This window comes from Rhyacophila brunnea, unplaced genomic scaffold (genome assembly GCF_057557595.1).
Source record: "Rhyacophila brunnea isolate RB1 unplaced genomic scaffold, BYU_Rbru_1.0 scaffold_23, whole genome shotgun sequence".
NCBI classification, from domain to species: Eukaryota; Metazoa; Arthropoda; class Insecta; order Trichoptera; family Rhyacophilidae; genus Rhyacophila; species Rhyacophila brunnea.
In genome coordinates, this window is record NW_028232893.1 from 26217794 (window position 1) to 26236606 (window position 18813).

The 18813-nt window shown below is 34.0% G+C and overlaps 1 protein-coding gene across 4 annotated transcripts in view; it reads right to left on the reverse strand.

Annotated features, from left to right (window-relative positions):
- LOC147069768 (rho GTPase-activating protein 15-like) overlaps window positions 1-18813 on the reverse strand; it is a 198042-nt gene that overhangs the window by 85280 nt on the left and 93949 nt on the right. For 2 of the 4 annotated variants that reach the window (XM_085950520.1, XM_085950519.1), the window contains exon 2: window positions 16176-18357. The exons of the other annotated variants lie outside the window; for them this stretch is intronic. In XM_085950520.1, the coding sequence (XP_085806646.1) occupies window positions 16176-18179 (2004 nt within the window). In that variant the 5' untranslated portion in view covers window positions 18180-18357. The remainder of the gene's footprint in view (window positions 1-16175; window positions 18358-18813) is intronic. 4 annotated transcript variants of the gene reach the window in all.

An 18813-nucleotide genomic window follows, 5' to 3' on the forward strand; every position in this document is an offset into this window, starting at 1 on the left:
TGTTATCAGACTGATAACATCCCATCCCGTATACATATGCCCATACCGGCAATATATCGATATCGGTACACAAAGTAGGTATCTATATTTTTTGGACGGATTTAGTTTTATTGTAGTGTCATTCATTTTATATATTTCATTGCGTGCACACGTGAAACAGCGGCGGTGGTTCTTTTGTTTTTTTGTTATTACATATTAGTCATATTACATACTTACACACTGGTAAATCATGGCACATTGGGACAATGATAAAATTATCACAGTTATTGAACATTACAGAGAAGAAAGGTGTGTATGGGTTCCCAAAACACCCCAATCACAAGTGCCGCAATTCCAACCACGACGAATACTGATTTGTTACAATGTTGCCAGATTCTAAACTCAGTAGATATTTCGATATTTTAAAAAAATATCAGTAGGTACCTAAGTATATTGACAAAAATGGGTACAAGTTAGTTATGGGGAATACAGCGGCAAACACATTTAGAAAATAGCCGATATAATGAATTATTTGATAAGTACCATATGATTTTATAAAAAAATGTTTGACGCATTACGAAATATATTTTAATAATAATAACAATAACTTATGCTTTAACATCTTTAAATAAATTATTAATGATAATCATCATATTCTCGTTCGTAAAATATGAGTGGAATGAAATCTTAAATTGTATGTGTACACGCGGTGCTTCGAAATCAATTGCATCTAGGGATTACCGAATGAATATATCAATACCGGTATTTCAGAATTTCTTATTGAATACCGGTATTCGTCAAAACATATTATAGAATAAAGAAGTACTTACCTATCAATAAATATAACTATTAACATCTATTTAAAACACTATTGTATAGCAACCTAAAGAACCTAACTACATTTTTTTTATTATGATGACCTTTGTAATAACATTAGTAAAGATATTTTAGAACTGCTAATTTTTACAAATACCATAAGTCCGGGTACAGAAAACCTTGCTGAAATTCAACGTTTGCTGGATGTACTATCAACGTTGCATCAATAGAGTTATAGAATAATTGGAAATATTTACCATGAATATTTTCTTTTTTGAAATATGTTAATTCATCGCGACAATTATATAAGTATATTAATTGAGGGATTTTATTTTAATATTATTTAACTACATTGTCGTCCTATACATTAAATTTAATATAGTATGCAGTAGTAAGTAATGACAAAATAATATTACATTCATTTTCGAAAAACATAAACGTGTACTTACGGTTTCTTAATACCGAAAATACCGGTATATTGGATTTTTGAAACTGGTATTTCGGTATCGATAAATAATTGAATACCGGTTATGAAATATGTACCGGTATTGAAATCCCTAATTGCATCATTATTATAACACGCGACACGCGAGCAATAAAAAATATAACGATAATTCTTTGATAGGTAAGAACAATGGCATTGGGTAAGAATCATGTTACATGTACCTACCTACATGTGCATCGAGGTTTGATTTAAAATAATATGTCATGATTAAGACAATGATATCGATTATTATCGTATTGGTATGGTTTATCTTTTTATTAAGAATTTATAGTAAAGTAAAATAATAATTTGGATGTCGTTTTTTTCTCTAAGGTTTATATCGACCAAATTGAAGTAGGTACTAACCTACATCCACCTATTTTCGGTTAGCCGTGTCAGATCACCAACGCCTTTGAGATTGCAATATAGGTAGCTATAAGTACCTATAATATTTATTTCACTGTAATATGTACCTACATTTTAAAGTGTGAATGAGTCCCAGCCGCAAATATCGAGCGCGTTTTGATAGGTAGGTATAGCAGGTGGCCCGCACTCGCGACAAATGCGAATAAATAATAATAATCAGGCGAACGTTCCGGGGCTTACAAGAAAAAATGACGTTGCCGCGACATGTTGCCTCTCTGTGTGGACAAACGAGCAACCTCAACAAGTAGCAACACCTTCGATTTTATTACACTATTCCGAGACATAGCCGTTAAATTTTATGAGGTTGGCGACAAAAGTTTCCGGTGTAGTTCCCGCTTTAGGCTTGCCATAATAATTATACAGTGCGTTTATTTTAATCATAGAGAGACTGTAGACTTGTAGAGTATACGTTTTATAACTTTGCACTTTTTACTACACGGATACCCGCGCCTCTTACCTCTCATAAAATTAGATCAAATGATATTCACTTATATTTATATTTATTATGTAAATAAATAAATAGCCATTATATATTATGTAAAAAAATATTTTCAGAATATATTTCATCATTTTCATCCTAGACCCGCAGTGCAAAGTTATGAAGCGTATAGGTACTCGACCGAGTAGGATTGATAAAAAATATATAAATCTGCAATGTTAAATGACTTTCGGTCTAGTAACCTTATTTTCAGCTTCTCTTTTGTTTATACAGAATTCATCTACATAGAAGAATACTGTCTTCAACATAATTGGATTTCAAATTTTCTTCTGAAAAAGCATAATACGAGTATCTATACATATTCAACATAGAGTACAACACCTCTCAAGCAGTATGTCATGTCATTAACGACTGCCCAATACTATAAAAGGAGCGATGGCTCTCGGTGCTCTGTGCAAACAATACAATTACGAAATTAATCTCACTAAATACTAAACAATAAAATATCACAGAAACACGTACCTACATACATTATTTATATATAAAAAATGGAGGAACATAACAATGAGACGGTACTCACTACAGATTCAAGCATATTTTTTTTAAATATCTTCCACTTCCAACAAAACATTATAACTACCTTGCAAACTGTCAAAATGCAAACATGTAGTTAACCTATAATATCGACAGTGTTTATAAAAAGGGCGAATCAACCAGTTTGGCGAAACCGAGAATTTAATGAAAAAAATCATGTATAAGTACTTTTCACTAGCTTTGTTGTTTAAAAATGGCGAATTTATCCACAAGAAACTGCTTAAAAACGATAATCGTAAGGGCGAATATCCTTAGTATTACGAATAGAAAGCAAATGTGACATATTAGGCCTTTTAAAATATTACATTATAATGCCTATTATAAGGACAGTATTCTTTCTAAGCCTTATTATAAACTTGTTAGAAATTTATAATCATCCACAGGTAATTAACAAATAAATGTCAAAAGTTAATAAATAATCCTCCTGTAAAATAGCTTTTTGGTTAATTCGCCCCTTTTACAAAACACCGACGATATTATATGTAATAACACTAATAACCTTGTAGGTACGATAAATTTAATCAAGGTTCATAATAAATTAATTAATTAAAAAAAAATCTTTTGAATAAATACCTAGGTAAAAATGTTTTAATAAAAAAAAAGGAATTGTGTTTATTCTTCTGTATAATATACAAGAACACTATGACAATGAATTAATAATTAAACTTCATTTCACGTTCAGTTAATATTAACTATTCCCTACATATTTGGGAAAACTTTCTATCATTCTAAACAATCTAGAAAACAGCGCATGTCACGACGATAGACAACTTAATGCTAGAGACTAATCGCGATATTATTATAATTATTGATAAAGAAAGTTTATGATAAGTAATCATTCAAACATGACTTGTAATAGTTATTAGGTTATTACACTAATTATGTTTAGTATACATAATATTAAGACGGTACTTCAGTGAAACGGCAAATAATTTTCAACTAGGTGCGACGAAATTTCGGACTGGCTGGCAATCGGAGAGCGAAAGTCGAGCCGTGAACACGTCAATTTGTTTTGTGATGGCGACGGGGGAATTAATTTTTAAATCGTGTAAAGATGACTAAAAAACGTTACCCATTTACTTGAAAAAGAAAACATGTCAATGAATATAATATTATTATTAGTAATAGAACAATAAACGCACGTTCTGCACGCGTCATTTTCACAATCTTCGCGTCGCGTAATCACGATCTTTTTAGACCATGCCTCAACTGAAGTAGAGCCTTGACAGATATTTTGTATACGAGAAATGGATTTCAGCCACTTGCTCAACCTATCAGGTCCATACTCTGACTCATACACAAATTGAAAAACAATATGTGTACTTGCCAGACCTAGAATTTGAACCTGGGACCCACAACGCTATAGGCCGACACTTAAGCCGCGCTCCCATCGTGACCAGAAAAAAATCCCAGCATCTTTTGCCTACATATTTGAATCTTCGGCATGGGGGTTTGACGAACATAAAGACCACGTAATCTTTCGACACAACTCACATTGTTAAGGTCCATAATATGCTCTATCACTGCGTACTGCGCACCTTTGCGCACATATGCACTGCGTACCTTTTAATTAATTTTTAATTACCACATTTAAATAACAAATATTTTTAATTAATTATTAAAGTATAGCCTTAAGCACTGGGTATATTTAGTTTTTCGTTAACGACAAAATATGAAAGAAATAAATACGGCAATCGTATCGATACCCCACCCCAGTTCAATAGGGGAACAACTCATAATTTAAAGGTTTTGAGTTATGAATGCCATTCGATGTAGAAAAGTCTTCACTTTATAATTCCTAAAAAAAAATAGTCAAAAATGTCTTCAATGTGTCATAAAATCGAATAACCCTTTCTGAGATTAATTAGTAATTCCGTTATATAATCAAATTTATTGGTTAATTCCTTATTAAAATGTACAATTTCATTGTGCATTGATGAATTCCACTAAATAAATATAAAAAAACATACACTTTCAACGAAATCAAGGCTTTAAAATTAAAATAAGAATTACTGCAAAAAATTCAAACGCCATTATCTTGGAACAAGGTTTTATGAGTTGTTCCCCTATTGAACTGGGGTATCGGTATGATGATCGTATATCCCTAGAATCAATCCAAAATTTTCGTAAAGATTCCGAATAAATTAACTATAATAATATTATGTTTATTTCGGGCTCTTTCTCACAAATACAAACGACACGTGTGATGGTGTGGCTAACAGGTGTTTTGGTAATATGTAGGTACATGAACTTTATGCAATATGCAAAAATTTAAATAGGTACATATTCCAATTAACAACAAAAGTGACCCAGTTTCACCAGTAAATGACGATTAGTTTGAATTTAAAATCGAGACCTTAAATTAAGCCTGAAATGCACACGGATCTTCTGCGCAGTTCAAATTGTACAAACATTATTTTGAAGTCGGTGGCAGATGAACAGAGCAAATGAAAATAACATCAATACTTCTAGAATTGAAGGCGTCCCCGGAAAAGGGGTCTATAATATGCAAAAACAAAATTGTTCAGGAGAGGAAAAAAAACGTTTTATTCGATCATGCGGACTTTTGGAGTAACTATATCTGTGATAATTAATTATGTTCATGAAAACACTCTTTGTCATTGACGATTTTTTATTTTTAATATTAAAATAATCATAGACCCCGAATCATGGCCCCCACATCCTGAATCGGGCCCCCATGCTAGAATCTTTGGCGGGCACCCCTATCTCGCTAACGCTCTACAGTAGCGTTTTCCAAATGGTGTACGCGGTAAAATTATTGTGTATATTTAGTGTTTTTTGTTGTAGGTATATTTTAATACATCCATTTGAATTAAGGAGTTGTCGAGTGTCGATACACAATTAAAAAAAATATCATACAACCATATAATTTTAAGTAATAACATTAGTTAAGGAAAATAGCGCCGCAGGCGACTTTTTTACTATTAAAGCAAATTTGTGACGTGTGTTTATCTCACTTATCTGGTCGACTGGCCTCGCCGGGCCCCCAGGCTACAGCCCTGTCAGTCCCCCCCTTGTGGGGGCCATGCCCCGAATCATACACTTATCGACCGCTAAAGTGATAAAGTGATAAATATTATCAAACTTAGGGTAGGTTCATATCAAAGTATTAGCACGTATTGTAACAATTACAATAAGATGTTTGAAATTGTTGCAATGAGTGCTAAATTTTAACAGCAGCAAGAAAGTTAACTGTTGAAATATAGCATTTAACCTAACCTAACCGAAAAAATAACTTTTTTTTTAAACGGTACATGTTCAAACACGCGCGTTAACATGATCTTAGTTCCTACTTCATTTATCGTTTGTCGACTTATGGCTACGGCCGTATGTTGTAGCTTAACCACTGGGAAATTCCAATAGAAATGGCGTATTTCAAAAAAAATACTACCTTATTCTTAGGTCAATAATTATTATAAAACAATCATTATTCGTAGGATGTTTATCACATTTGAATGGTCAAAGACATAGCTTATAATCGGTATCATTAGAAGTATCTTCAAATGTGTTAATCGTGCCCATTTTTTGAATAATAAAATGCCTAATTCTTGTCAAATTTGGAATTATGAACCATAATTTTTATCGTAAATATTTCACTATATCATGTTAACATTAATTTTACTAATGGTTTTATAAATGCGCTTAAAAATTAATAAACCTAAAAAATCTTAACACCACTGCACATGGATGTACTGAAATATGACTATATTCTAAAACATTAGATCGAGAGGTTTAAAAGCATACTATGTTATGTAATAAAAATACTTTATGCTGTCATCAAATGTTTAAAATAAATATAACGGATAATAAGGCTTTAAAATTATATAAATATATTATCTAAAACGCTTAAGAATGACAAGGCTCATGCTCTGAAAATACCATAAAATCTTCATTTTGACCTACGCGGCGCACGTGGGCCCTTAAGTCTGTGGTAAGTTATGTTCCTCCATTTTTTTTTAAATTTTCTTAATGGCTAGAATTAGATTTTTATTGTAGGATTATTGTGTTAACTTCGTGAGGTGTTTGGAGTTAAATTTCGTGATTATGTATCGCATCGCTGCTTTTCTAAATATTGGGTAGTCGTTGATGACATCACACACTATTTGAGATGTGTTAGTAGCAGTCACATGGACATCAGTCATCGTCTTTATGCTCCGTGACCTGTAAGCCCATCCGCTCACGTGAATACTCAAAAGAGACGAGACTGAAACTCCAGTATATAGCTAATGTATTTCAATGGCGGCTCGCTGACGGCAAGACTGGAATATCTCAGTTTTCAGTCACCCATAAAACAGTGGTACCAATATCAGTAGACTCGATGAAAAATTATATTTTCTTACCAAAATTGTTAGCAATAAGCAATAAGAAGGCAAGACGTCCAAAGTTAAAGATGCGCGAACCGATTTTTAATTTAAAATATGTGACAGATGTTGAGAAATACTCCTGACTGTATAATTACAGAATGCCAGAATATTCCCGTAAAGATATTACGGAAAAACATTCGAATGAAGTAGGAAAGACAATGGGTTGGACATTTTAGGGCTTGCGCAGACAGAGAGCGGTCAGGCGGTCTGCGTCCGCGTTCGGAGTTCGGCGTTCTTTGTACTGTATGGACTTCAAGCTGTATGGGTACACAGCTGGCGGTCAGACCGCACCGGTCAATTGGAACGCTAGCGTTCTAGAGTTCTATTCCCGGAATTACAAAGAACGCCGTACCTCCCGTCCAGTCCCGTCATAGGAATTTGAGCAGTCAAACAACATAGAGCGAAACCACACGGGGGAGTGAGTACGCAACAGCGGTGCTTTCTCACTTCTACTCGCAGTCGGAATATAGCGGTCTCGCATTATGCAGCGCCTGTGTCATTACAACGTTTGTATACAAATGGAACGCACATTGTTGACCGCCACCTGTCTGCTGTCCCTGAACGCTAGCGGTCAACGGTCGGTTGACCGCAGAACTCCGACCGATCTCTGTCTGCGCAAGCCCTAAGGTTATGAAATTATTAGGTTTCAGTATCGCCATGTGCGAAGCATCAGTTACTGGCCAGTTTATTAGTTCCATCACTAACCAGTTCGTCAGATTTTAATTTCTGCGTGAGCGGGTGGCCTTACTATCTATGTGAGTTCGTCTGACGTTTTTATGCTCCTGGTAAGAGTGGTAGCAGAAATTATTCCTGTACATTATTATTATTATATGTTAATTGGTAAGATAGGCAAAGGATAGTGTGTAGATGTTACGCCGAATGTGCGAAATTGACTATTACATGAAATGGGCAAAATTTTGCCTAATTCATGTAATAGTCAAGCCCGTTGCCTTATTCATGAATTAGGTAAAATATCTGCCGAGTGCGTGAATTCGACAGGGTATGGAATTCTTAAACTGTCAACATGACAGTAGAAAAAGTAAATTTAATACTGATGGTTTTATTAGTTATAATTGGACATAATATAATATTATTATTATTAGGTTAGGTTAGGTTAGGTTTTGTAATTCTGAATTCAACTGAATGTCCATTTTGAGGATAGCTAACAAGTGTCAACTAACTATCAAATCATACTATCACAAACAAACAATCGACCATTGCACGATTGATACCCAAGCACGAATCAAATCGCGAAAATACCTTTTAATAAAATTCTTCCGTTATCATATAGTTCTAGATTTTTTTGGGCATAGTAAATGGATATGAACGTCATTGTAGTTATTGATTGGTATATCTTTATATAATCAATGACGTTTGACACATTTTGTTAGTTTGATTAGTTGCAAAAAACACCACCGGAGCGCGACCATCTATTTTGACCAATGCATGATCATTTGAGACATTTGGTTTCGATGCAAAAAACACCACCGTAGCGCTACTATCTAATTTGCCCAATGCATGAACTAGGCAGAAAAATTACTGCCGAATTCACGCACTTGGCAGATATTTTGTCTAATTCATGAATAAATCAACTGGCTTGCATTTTTCATGATTTAGGCAAAATTTTCCCCATTTCATGTAATAGTCAATTTCGCACATTCGGCGTAACATAGACATATGTATTAATTAAAAACAGTAGACAATAAACTTACATCTGCTGGTGTCCACGTGATTGATACAACACCCTCCGAAAACCGTTTATATTGAAACAATGACTCCATATCTTGAGTTACAAGTTATAACTTAATAATAATTATAACTTCAACTGTTTTAACGTACCACTGTAATAACGACATTTATATTATTTTACTTTTGTTCACTGTGAAGTTAAATATTAATTATCCCGTAGGTACACACATATAATTTATAATCGCTGTTCCGTGATTGTAACGGTGAAATTCGCTACCTTCACTTCTGGCATGAATAATCATTTTTAAATGATTGAACCGATGTATATATTTTAACAGTGGCGAAGAGTGGAGGTAAGCTATTAAGATCCGCCATATATAGTGCACACTAAACTTTGTTAGTTATACATACTTGTTTTCATTGAAATACGACTACATTTTACAGATGGTGTTGGTTAGGTTTTAAAATTCAATTAAACCCTGCGAAAACCAAGCCATAATAGATAATAGTCAAAAAATATCTATAAAATATCTAAAATTATGCAATTGAATCATACATGAATTTGGATATTTTATAGATAGAATAATATTTTTTATCTATTTATAGTAAGATTTAGGCATAGCTTGATGAATTAAAAAAATGAACCAACAATTTGTGTAATACGTATTCTTAATCTAACGAAAACAAATAAGTAAGAATGAAAAAATGTGCACAATTTTGTCATATCGCCTAAAATATACCAATACTATTATGGTTTGGTTAAGACAGGGTATAATTGATTTTTAAAACCCAACCAATACCATATTTAAATTGTAGTCTTATTTCAATAAAAACATATACATTTGACTGAAAAGGGTTAATGTGCACTATTGATGGCGGATCGTAAAAGCCTACCTCCACCCTTGGCCACTGATATTTATGTATATATACGTATTGAAAACTTTGAGAAGTTTTTCATAGGAATCCACGATACGAAAAAGGCTGAAATATAACAAGGCTTAAATCCAGAAAAGCTAAGGTGACAACCGTAGTTTTGACCCATTCGCATGAAGAAGACTAATTGTACATTTGGAAAGCGAATCTAGCTTCCGAGGGTCTTTAAGAATGGATAAGGGCTAAAGCTCACTGCACTGCAGTTCGAGTGCGTCTTACCTGCACCGCGATTTCCTAACTATCGACTCGTGTGGCACCAGACGACATGACGTAATTGTGACGTCAGCCAATACACGCTCGAGGCATTCCGCCCAGCGCACAGTGCTCACCATAGATATTAATATGATGAAACACCTATATGTGTATGGTGACAATGAATAGCGCCCCTGTCTGAGTAGCGTTATTTTCTCGAATGCTATTATCACTCCGGTAGTACGTCACAATGATGTCATATGACGTCATGTCGACCGGGCAGCTGACACTCGCAAGTTCTAACATAGGGGGCCTGATTCCAAATGCGTTTGAATATAATCTTCAATTGGGTTAAAACAAAAAACAAAAAAAAACAATTTGAGATTGTAACACTGTTACTAATAATTCTGCACTCGAGCTGCAGTGTCATGTGTCTTAGCCCTACGACTAGCAGTTTATTTCCCACGGGAATCGGACAACTGGGTGCTGCACTAACGAATGAAATAAATAGACATTCGTTACGATATTGTGCAGATAGTAGACGAGGAATTTTAATCAGTCTCTATCTACTACTTAGTGGTTTTAATTCATTTTGTTCTTAACATAATGTTTTTTATTGCGGATTGAGAATTATCATGCCTGAGGCTATATATATATAAATAACAGAACTCTCCTCTCGTTGGAACTTGAACATATGCACAATTAAATAATCATTATCTACGTGTGCATATTTAAATTCTCACCAAGTATTAAATGATAATATTAAATATATAGGTATACAGACCTACAAACTTATCTAAATAATGAATGTGGGAGCCACTGTCGAAAACTACCCAAGACTCGCAACTGGACCATATCTGACATTCGAATGACGTTTTCAAAATGGCGTCCATATGGTAGTTAGTAGTTTCATTTTTGACCGTTCTTTAGATAAGTTTGTAGGACTGTATCTATAATTCGCGAACGTCTATTTATTTTCGAATTTGATTCGATCGCGTTGCGCCCAGTCGTCCCGGCGCCGAATCATCCAAGATACATTTACCACACGGAGCCGGTCTCGAGTAACCAACATAATAAAGCCTTAAAGTAACAGCTGAAGTATGGAACACATGCTTTCATGTAAAGTATGACATACATAAAATTCAATTTCAATGACACCGTATAGGTTTAATTTAAAGAAACGCTGTTGTCTTTAGTAATTCCTGGAGTGACACCAAGTAGCCATTTAAAACCAGACACGGCAAGTTTTGCAATGAATTATTATCAAGAAACTGTTATATTATTTTAAGACAAACACTACAATCGATTTCTCATTTGCATTACGAACTGACAGTAATGTTGATAACAAGATTTAACGATTGATTAAAAATATATTATGTTTAAACTTTGTAGCATAATTATTATAAATGATTATTATATCGTAGTTATAAACACTGTGAAACACAAAGTTTGTAAATGAAAACACTAATGATATTAATCCACCAACCATGAACACATCAGTTTTATCTGTTACATTAATTAAACGAACAAAGTTACGAAACACACTCATAATATAGATTATTAAGACAAATGATTAATTAGTTAAATAAACATTTAAAAAAAACTCTCTAACTAGCTTCTGTACACGTTCTATCACTTTCAACAGTGATATTATCACTGCTGTCCGAATAATATTTTATTTTACCGACATCATCGCTAATTCGCAATGGCTACGCAACATGTAATTATTATTAAATTAATATATCATTTTCTACCGATAAAATTGTCATTACCGTAGGTACGATAGAATGTAACTTCTGGCTAAAATGTGTCCATTATGGAAATAACTGTATTCGGTTTTCCTTAGCCAACAATTCAATACAATATACTTACATGTCCTTATCAGTTGAAAGAATGTTTTATATAAAAATACTGTGTACTTTTTAAAGTCATTTTTGAGGAAAAAACGTTATATTAAAAAATATTGTCTATGGATTCGTCAATGTTTATTCCAGGGGTTGATCGGGAGCATATTTTATGATGAATAACAGACTTACTTTTGCGATAACTTTCATTTTTTGTTTTATTTTAAGTCCCATTTTCATAACTTATATTATAACCCAGGGAATACAAAAATTAGGGAAATAAGTTACCTTCTGTGTGTTGTTAAGTATAAGAAGGTAGAGTTGCCATTTCATAACCTTGCACTCCGGCTCTAGGATGAAAATGATATAATATATTATTGAACATACATAACGAAACATGCCTTTAATATTGGATATAATTTGACGACATTGCGCGGGCTTTGTATTTATTGTGTTTCATTGCATGAACGTAATTAAGTCATAAACAAAATCTGGTCTATGGCAATTGGGTTTCTCATTTCTAACTCACCAATCTGTTCTGTGGTAGTATATCTCCAAGATCGGTTTCGTCTCATGGCATTTTCAATTAAATCGAAACAACGGAAGTGGTTCCATAAAATTATCGGAAAATAGCCCTTGTGATTTAAATATATTATATGATCGTCACTGTACAGGCCAAGTAGCGTAACCCTCAAAAGATATCAAATTGTTCAGGAAATGGCATTGGATTTACTTATTATTTTATATAATATTTATTTATTATTTTATTACAAATTTAGTGGATTACTCTGTACGTGCCATGTGGCTTACGTTTAGAGATGGTTACAGCATTTGGCTGGAATATTTTTTGACAACAAATGGCTTAAAAAATAGTTTTGAATTATTTTGATATGAAATATTTTTTTGGGATTTACGATTCTTGGCTAGTTCGTGTAAGAGAATGCAATAAGTCCATTGCCATCAAATTGTCACTTTGGTAAAAATTGAGAGGTACCTACGGCAATTTACAGTGCCGATATGCGTTTGAAAAACATGCCCATTATTGAAATACACCGCACGCCATTGATAAAAACATTATTTTGCATTCAAAATAATGGTCGAAAATGACTGTCTCTCAACAATACTAATTCCTATTTTTACGCGTGCACAATAAAAATTATGATACATAAATAACAGCAATATTATTGGGAACCTGTTTATTATTCATAGCGTGATATAATAATCTCACAGCAATATTCAAAATTCAAATAATGATTCAATAGAATCATTAAATAATCAGCAATTACTTATTGCAGGCAACATCCGGTGAACCATTCGTTCAGCTAGGTTTAAAATAAAATAATAATAACGTAGCTATGTTATCGGCAATGTATGCAATGCGTTATTTAATGAAATTCCTATATTAACCAGGCGTGTATCGGTGGCGAAGAATGCACGTCACTGAGTGGGGTAAACGATGAGTAAAAAAAAATCGTTGTATGCGCGTTAGAAGTTCTTTGGCGTAACAAAACAAAAACAAAACTTGTGATAAACTAGATTCTTTGACTAGCTCTTAATTATCGTGTTAAATTACACACTCAAGAAAGAGGACCGCTTATTGGAACGCCGTTGGTTTATTTCTATACACTTTAACTTATATTACTAAGTTATATAATGGTTTCTCGTTGTTTTTATTTTTAAAGTACCAACTGTCACTCTGACGTTTAATCGTTTGTTTACGTAATGAATTGCAAATGGCCGACAATAATAAATACGCTGCTTAGGCAACGGAATAATTCTAAACTATAATATTATACTGTATAATCATCACGATTGCAGTATCATATTGTGGCGTAAAGGTAGTGCGTTCGGCTGATAACCGAACAATCGGTGGTTCAAATCCAATCGAGTGCGTTTTTTTTCGTGTGAAAAAAATAATTATGTGTTACATGTCACACGCCAAAAATACACTCTGATCCAATTTCCCAAACGCGCAAAAGAAGTATAACTTCAAAAATTATTATTACTGTATCAGTTCATGCATAGTTTTAATCCACAGTGAAGCTACGGTTGAGAAGCTGTTTGCTTTCTTTAGTTTTACAAATCGATACCATAGCTCTATGGGGAAACAACTCTAAATACCTTGTTCGAACATCATGTCCAGAAACTTGTACGTATGCAGTTCGCCGTATCACACTTCACCGTGCACTTTGTTTTTGAAATATATGGCCGTATATTAAAGACCGTCCAACCTCTTTGGGTCGTATAGTACTGACATAAAATTCATGCTTAATAAAACACGGTTCTTGTCGGTTTACACTTAACAGGAAGCCAGCAGCAAACAAATTTTGAATATAGCCAATACACTGGATTATTTGTTAGGTTAGGTTAGGTTTTCATTCTTGAATTCATGAATTTTGCCAAAATTACCTATGCAAATTGAATTAATGTTTCCATGAATTCTCATTTCAATGTTAAAGCGTTGATTTTTTTTAAATAAATGTGTTTATTTTTTATTTAGTTTAAATGAACTTAGCAATGCACAATGAAATGTTACAGTTTAACAAAAAAAAAAATATAATCAACCCAAAAATTTCCGTTTATAATTCAATTAATGATTAATCCCAGAAAGGATTATTCGATATCATGACCGGTTGAAGAAATTTTATACGAAACGGAATATTGAAAAAATTCAACCATTCGGTATATTATTATGTGTCAATTACTTATCATTTTTTTATCAAAATATTAGTACAGTTATAATGATAAGCCTAAAATTGCCGATAACAATCATTTTAAATAAATTTCATTATTAGTAGGTAATATCGGTATCAGCTAGCTGCTAGATAAACACGATTAGCTATCAGGAAAATATAAGATTAAAATGTTTAATAAATAACTAGTTATTGATTATCTTTTCACTCAATATCTAAAAGTACCTACAGTTTAAAATAAAGCAATTATATTTTTGTGTTATTATTGTAAGTACATCAGTTGCAAAGGGTGGAGGTAGGCTTTTAAGATCCGCTATAAATAGTGCACACTAAACTTTGTCAGTCATACGTATTTGTTTTTATTAAGCTAAGACTAAAATTTATAGATGTGTTGGTTAGTTGTTAAAAATCAATTAAACTCAGCCTAAACCAAACCATAATATAGTTTTGGTATACTTTGGGCGATACGAAAAATTGTGCACACTTTTTCATTCATGTTGGATTAAGAATACATATTACACAATCGTTGGTTCTTTTTTTAATTCATTAAACCCTGCCTAAACCAAACTATAAGAGATGATAAATATTATTCTATCTATAAAATATCCAAAGTTGTATGCGATTTAATTGCATAATTTTAGATATTTTATAGATAGGCGAGTATTTTTTGACTATTATGTATTATGTGGCTTGGTTTCGCAGGGTTTAATTGAATTTTAAAACCTAACCAACACCATCTGTAAAATGTAGTCTTATTTCAATGAAAACAAATACGTATGACTGACAAAGTTAGTGTGCACTATTTATAGCTGACCTTAACAGCCTACCTCCACTCTTCGCCACTGATATACATAATACAAGCCGATGAAATGCGTGTCAACTGAAGACACTATCGGTTATTCTGATATAATGAATATTTAAATAATTAAACAATGAAAAATATCAGACATTATTATACGTCATAATCTCTGGTTGAAAACACACTAAGTATTTGAGACGTTAACATTTTCATTTGAGGTTAAAACCACTTAAGTAATAAGCACTAAGCCCAAAATCAAATCTAACCTACAATTTCCCCGTGATTTAAATGAGGAATAACATAATTTTATTGCATTGGCCTACTATATGTTCAAATCATTAGAATATACATAATGAAAACATCAATAATTGGCTGTCTTTATTTTATAAAATTAATTCATTGTTGAATTCATAAGCCCTCACAGTATATAAAAATAGTATATTACTAGTTTAATAAGACTGCTTGTCAAAAATGTGAACTAGCTACCCCCACAACATTGAAAAGTTTGATTGATAAAAACCAATGTGAAATGGGTCACAAAATGTCACAATTTGTCAAAAGAAGCATACGAAACAGTATAACATCTTATAGTTCCTTGTATAATTAATAATGTTATATTATTTACTAAATTGAATGTCCCATTATTTAAATATTTCACATTAGGGTATTTTTCTGACGCATAAGGACAACACTGACAATATTTTTATTTCCTAGTACAACGACATACGGTTTTTTAAAAGTCGCACAGTACCTATTTTGGCTACTTTATAAAATTGCGCTATTAAAGACATTTACGGGAACATTTTTTTAATAAATAATATTGATTGCTCCTTCGTTTTATGTATTTATGTACGAGTATTATAAGCTCAATCTCTTCAGTTATAAAAATATAATTTTCAAACCTCATCCTCTTCGTCTTCGTTGCAATAAGGATCCAATAAGGCAGCCTTCCAAGCTGCAACGTCCGGCGGCGGAGGCCTTTGCCTGACAGCAGCCCTCACATCTCTCAGATTCTCATATACGGGACTCTCAGAGGTACCGGCCGTAGAATTACTCTGGGTCCTCCATCTCCCCCACGGAGGAGTCTTGAGAGAGTCTGCATCACTAATAATCTCCACGCTACTCCAGACCTCATCCGCGGCATTCGCGTTCAGGAGATCCGTACCACAAGCACTCGCAGTATCAGAAATCCATTCGTCACAACACTCCAGCGCGCTGTCTTTTAAATCACTCGCATTTAAATTTAAGTCACTTTCACATGAAGTATTTGAATTATTTGTACCGCGCCTTTCGGTTCTGTTTTCATAAGCTTTACCCATTTTTGGTTCAACGTTTATATTACTGTCACTGTCGAATTTTTCAATGTTATCCGGTAGTGAAACAACGTCACAGTTATCGATTTGCGTGATTTTTTTATCCACCCGTGGCACTGTCGAGTAACTGTGTTGTTTACCGAAAGAATCTTTGTAAACATTGCAACTGTTGACGTAATGGTGATCGGAGGTGTCGCCGGCGGCTCTGTGCAGAGCGCGATGGCATTCGTCTGACATATCGCACTCGGAGGTACATTTGACCATGTCCCTCTCCGACAGCCTTATTGCCACCACCTCCGGTGGCTTCCTTCCGTCGAAGGAGTGCCTCGCGCCGTGGAGTCCTTCGAGCGGAACAGATAACAACCGTGATGTAGACTCGGTCTCGCTCTCTGTTTTAGCACTGCCCGACCGCGACCGTTTGCAGTGTGCTTGCACCATCTTCTCACTGCTGATATCAAACGGCGAATTAGATATGTCTCTCAGGCTGTCATATCTTATCGCGTTTTCCGAGCCGTAGTTTTCTTTAAATGTCTTAACGGCGGGACTGATAGGGGGCTTCCGGCCGCCAGAACTACAGTTCCATAAATTCTGATAATCAGAATAATCACTGGTAGAGTTCGACGAATTATTTCCACTATCGCTGTAACTTCCATTTTTTATCTGCATCTGTGGCGCATCGCCCGTAACTTTTTTATCAAATTTAGCGCGAAGAATTTCAATTTTTGACAGAGGTCTAGAGTCCAATGTAGGCGAATGTTCTGAAGGGAAAGGGTTAGTCTGTCGGTATTTACGCCTCGGCGGAACTGGTGCACCCTGACCCTTATCAAATATTCTATTTATATCAAAACTAGTATGCCTGTAAGGCACGTGTGAACTTTGCTCACGTCTCACAATAATTTCTTCTTCATTCTTATTTAACTCCATATTCACATTAGCTTTTGAACCATCTCTGCTTGGAGTTCTAGAATTAATAAAAACTTCGTCTGACAACGTAGAGATATTACCAAAACTTGCATTTTTATTAACAAGCGGTAAACTGAGATTTCGATTCAACTCCATATTATTTTTCTTCATCTTCTCATATGAGGCGTTAGTTTTTCTCTCCGGAGAGGGTGAAGAAGCTCTGATACATTGCAGACAATCATCGAATATCTCCATAAAAGAATCGTCGAGACCGCTGAAATCCTGCACACTGACAGCCGCATCCGGAAAATGCCTGTCCTGATACGTATCAAGTTTACAAATTTCCTCACCGAGATTATTCAAAATGGCATCAAACGCGTTAGAAAACTCGTCACCTTCTTCATTCTTCAAGAGCTCACTTCCATTCTTGATTAACTTATCTTCTATAAACTTGGTCACATCACTTGAGATCTGAGAGTTTCTTTTCACAACTACGCTTCCTTTTGCTTTCAACACTTCTGCTGAGCTTCTTTCGTCATAATCGTGAACTGAGTACCGTATATCGGTTAGCCACGCACTGACGTCTGACTGAATTTGCGGAGGTCCTGTATCTTTCGTTACGAGTCTCTTGGAGAGTGCGTCTGTCATCCAGCTCTGGTCTGGCTGAGTGATGATGGGACAACAGGCCATTGTTTCAGTGATAACAAAAAAGCGGGACGGAAACAGAGGATGTGGGCCGCGGTCAAGCTATTATCGAGAAGCCCCTTATCGCAACACTGTGAATGGTGGATCAGAACATTTATTCATAGTTATAATATATTAACTGTTATATTATTATAACATAATTATATTATTCAAAAATCGGCGCCTTTATAACAAATAATATTGGGTAAAATAATTTATTTACGGTTCTGGTATTGTCAGTTGAAATTGCTATCGCACACTGAGGCATTTTGTGATTGACTTTAATATGGGCGGTATTTTGAGAAACCGCAAGTAATTCACTTTTAACAGTAGAATTTAGTTACTTATAAAAATATTAATCATAAACAAATTTAAATAATAAAATAACATTGCAACATATACACGTAAATGTCCCTACATACAGTCTACAGGTAGATTACTAGTATGTGTAAACGTCAACAGACATTCTTGTACAAATATATTTTTTATTTGCGTATTTATTTTGTAACATTTTAAGGAAATAAATTTTAATCCTGGAATTACACAAAAAATGATGATATTTTGTGTTGTACGACACCAATAAATATACAGATATAAGTACTTACTTACTTAATATGAATAAATTTAATTTATTCCAACG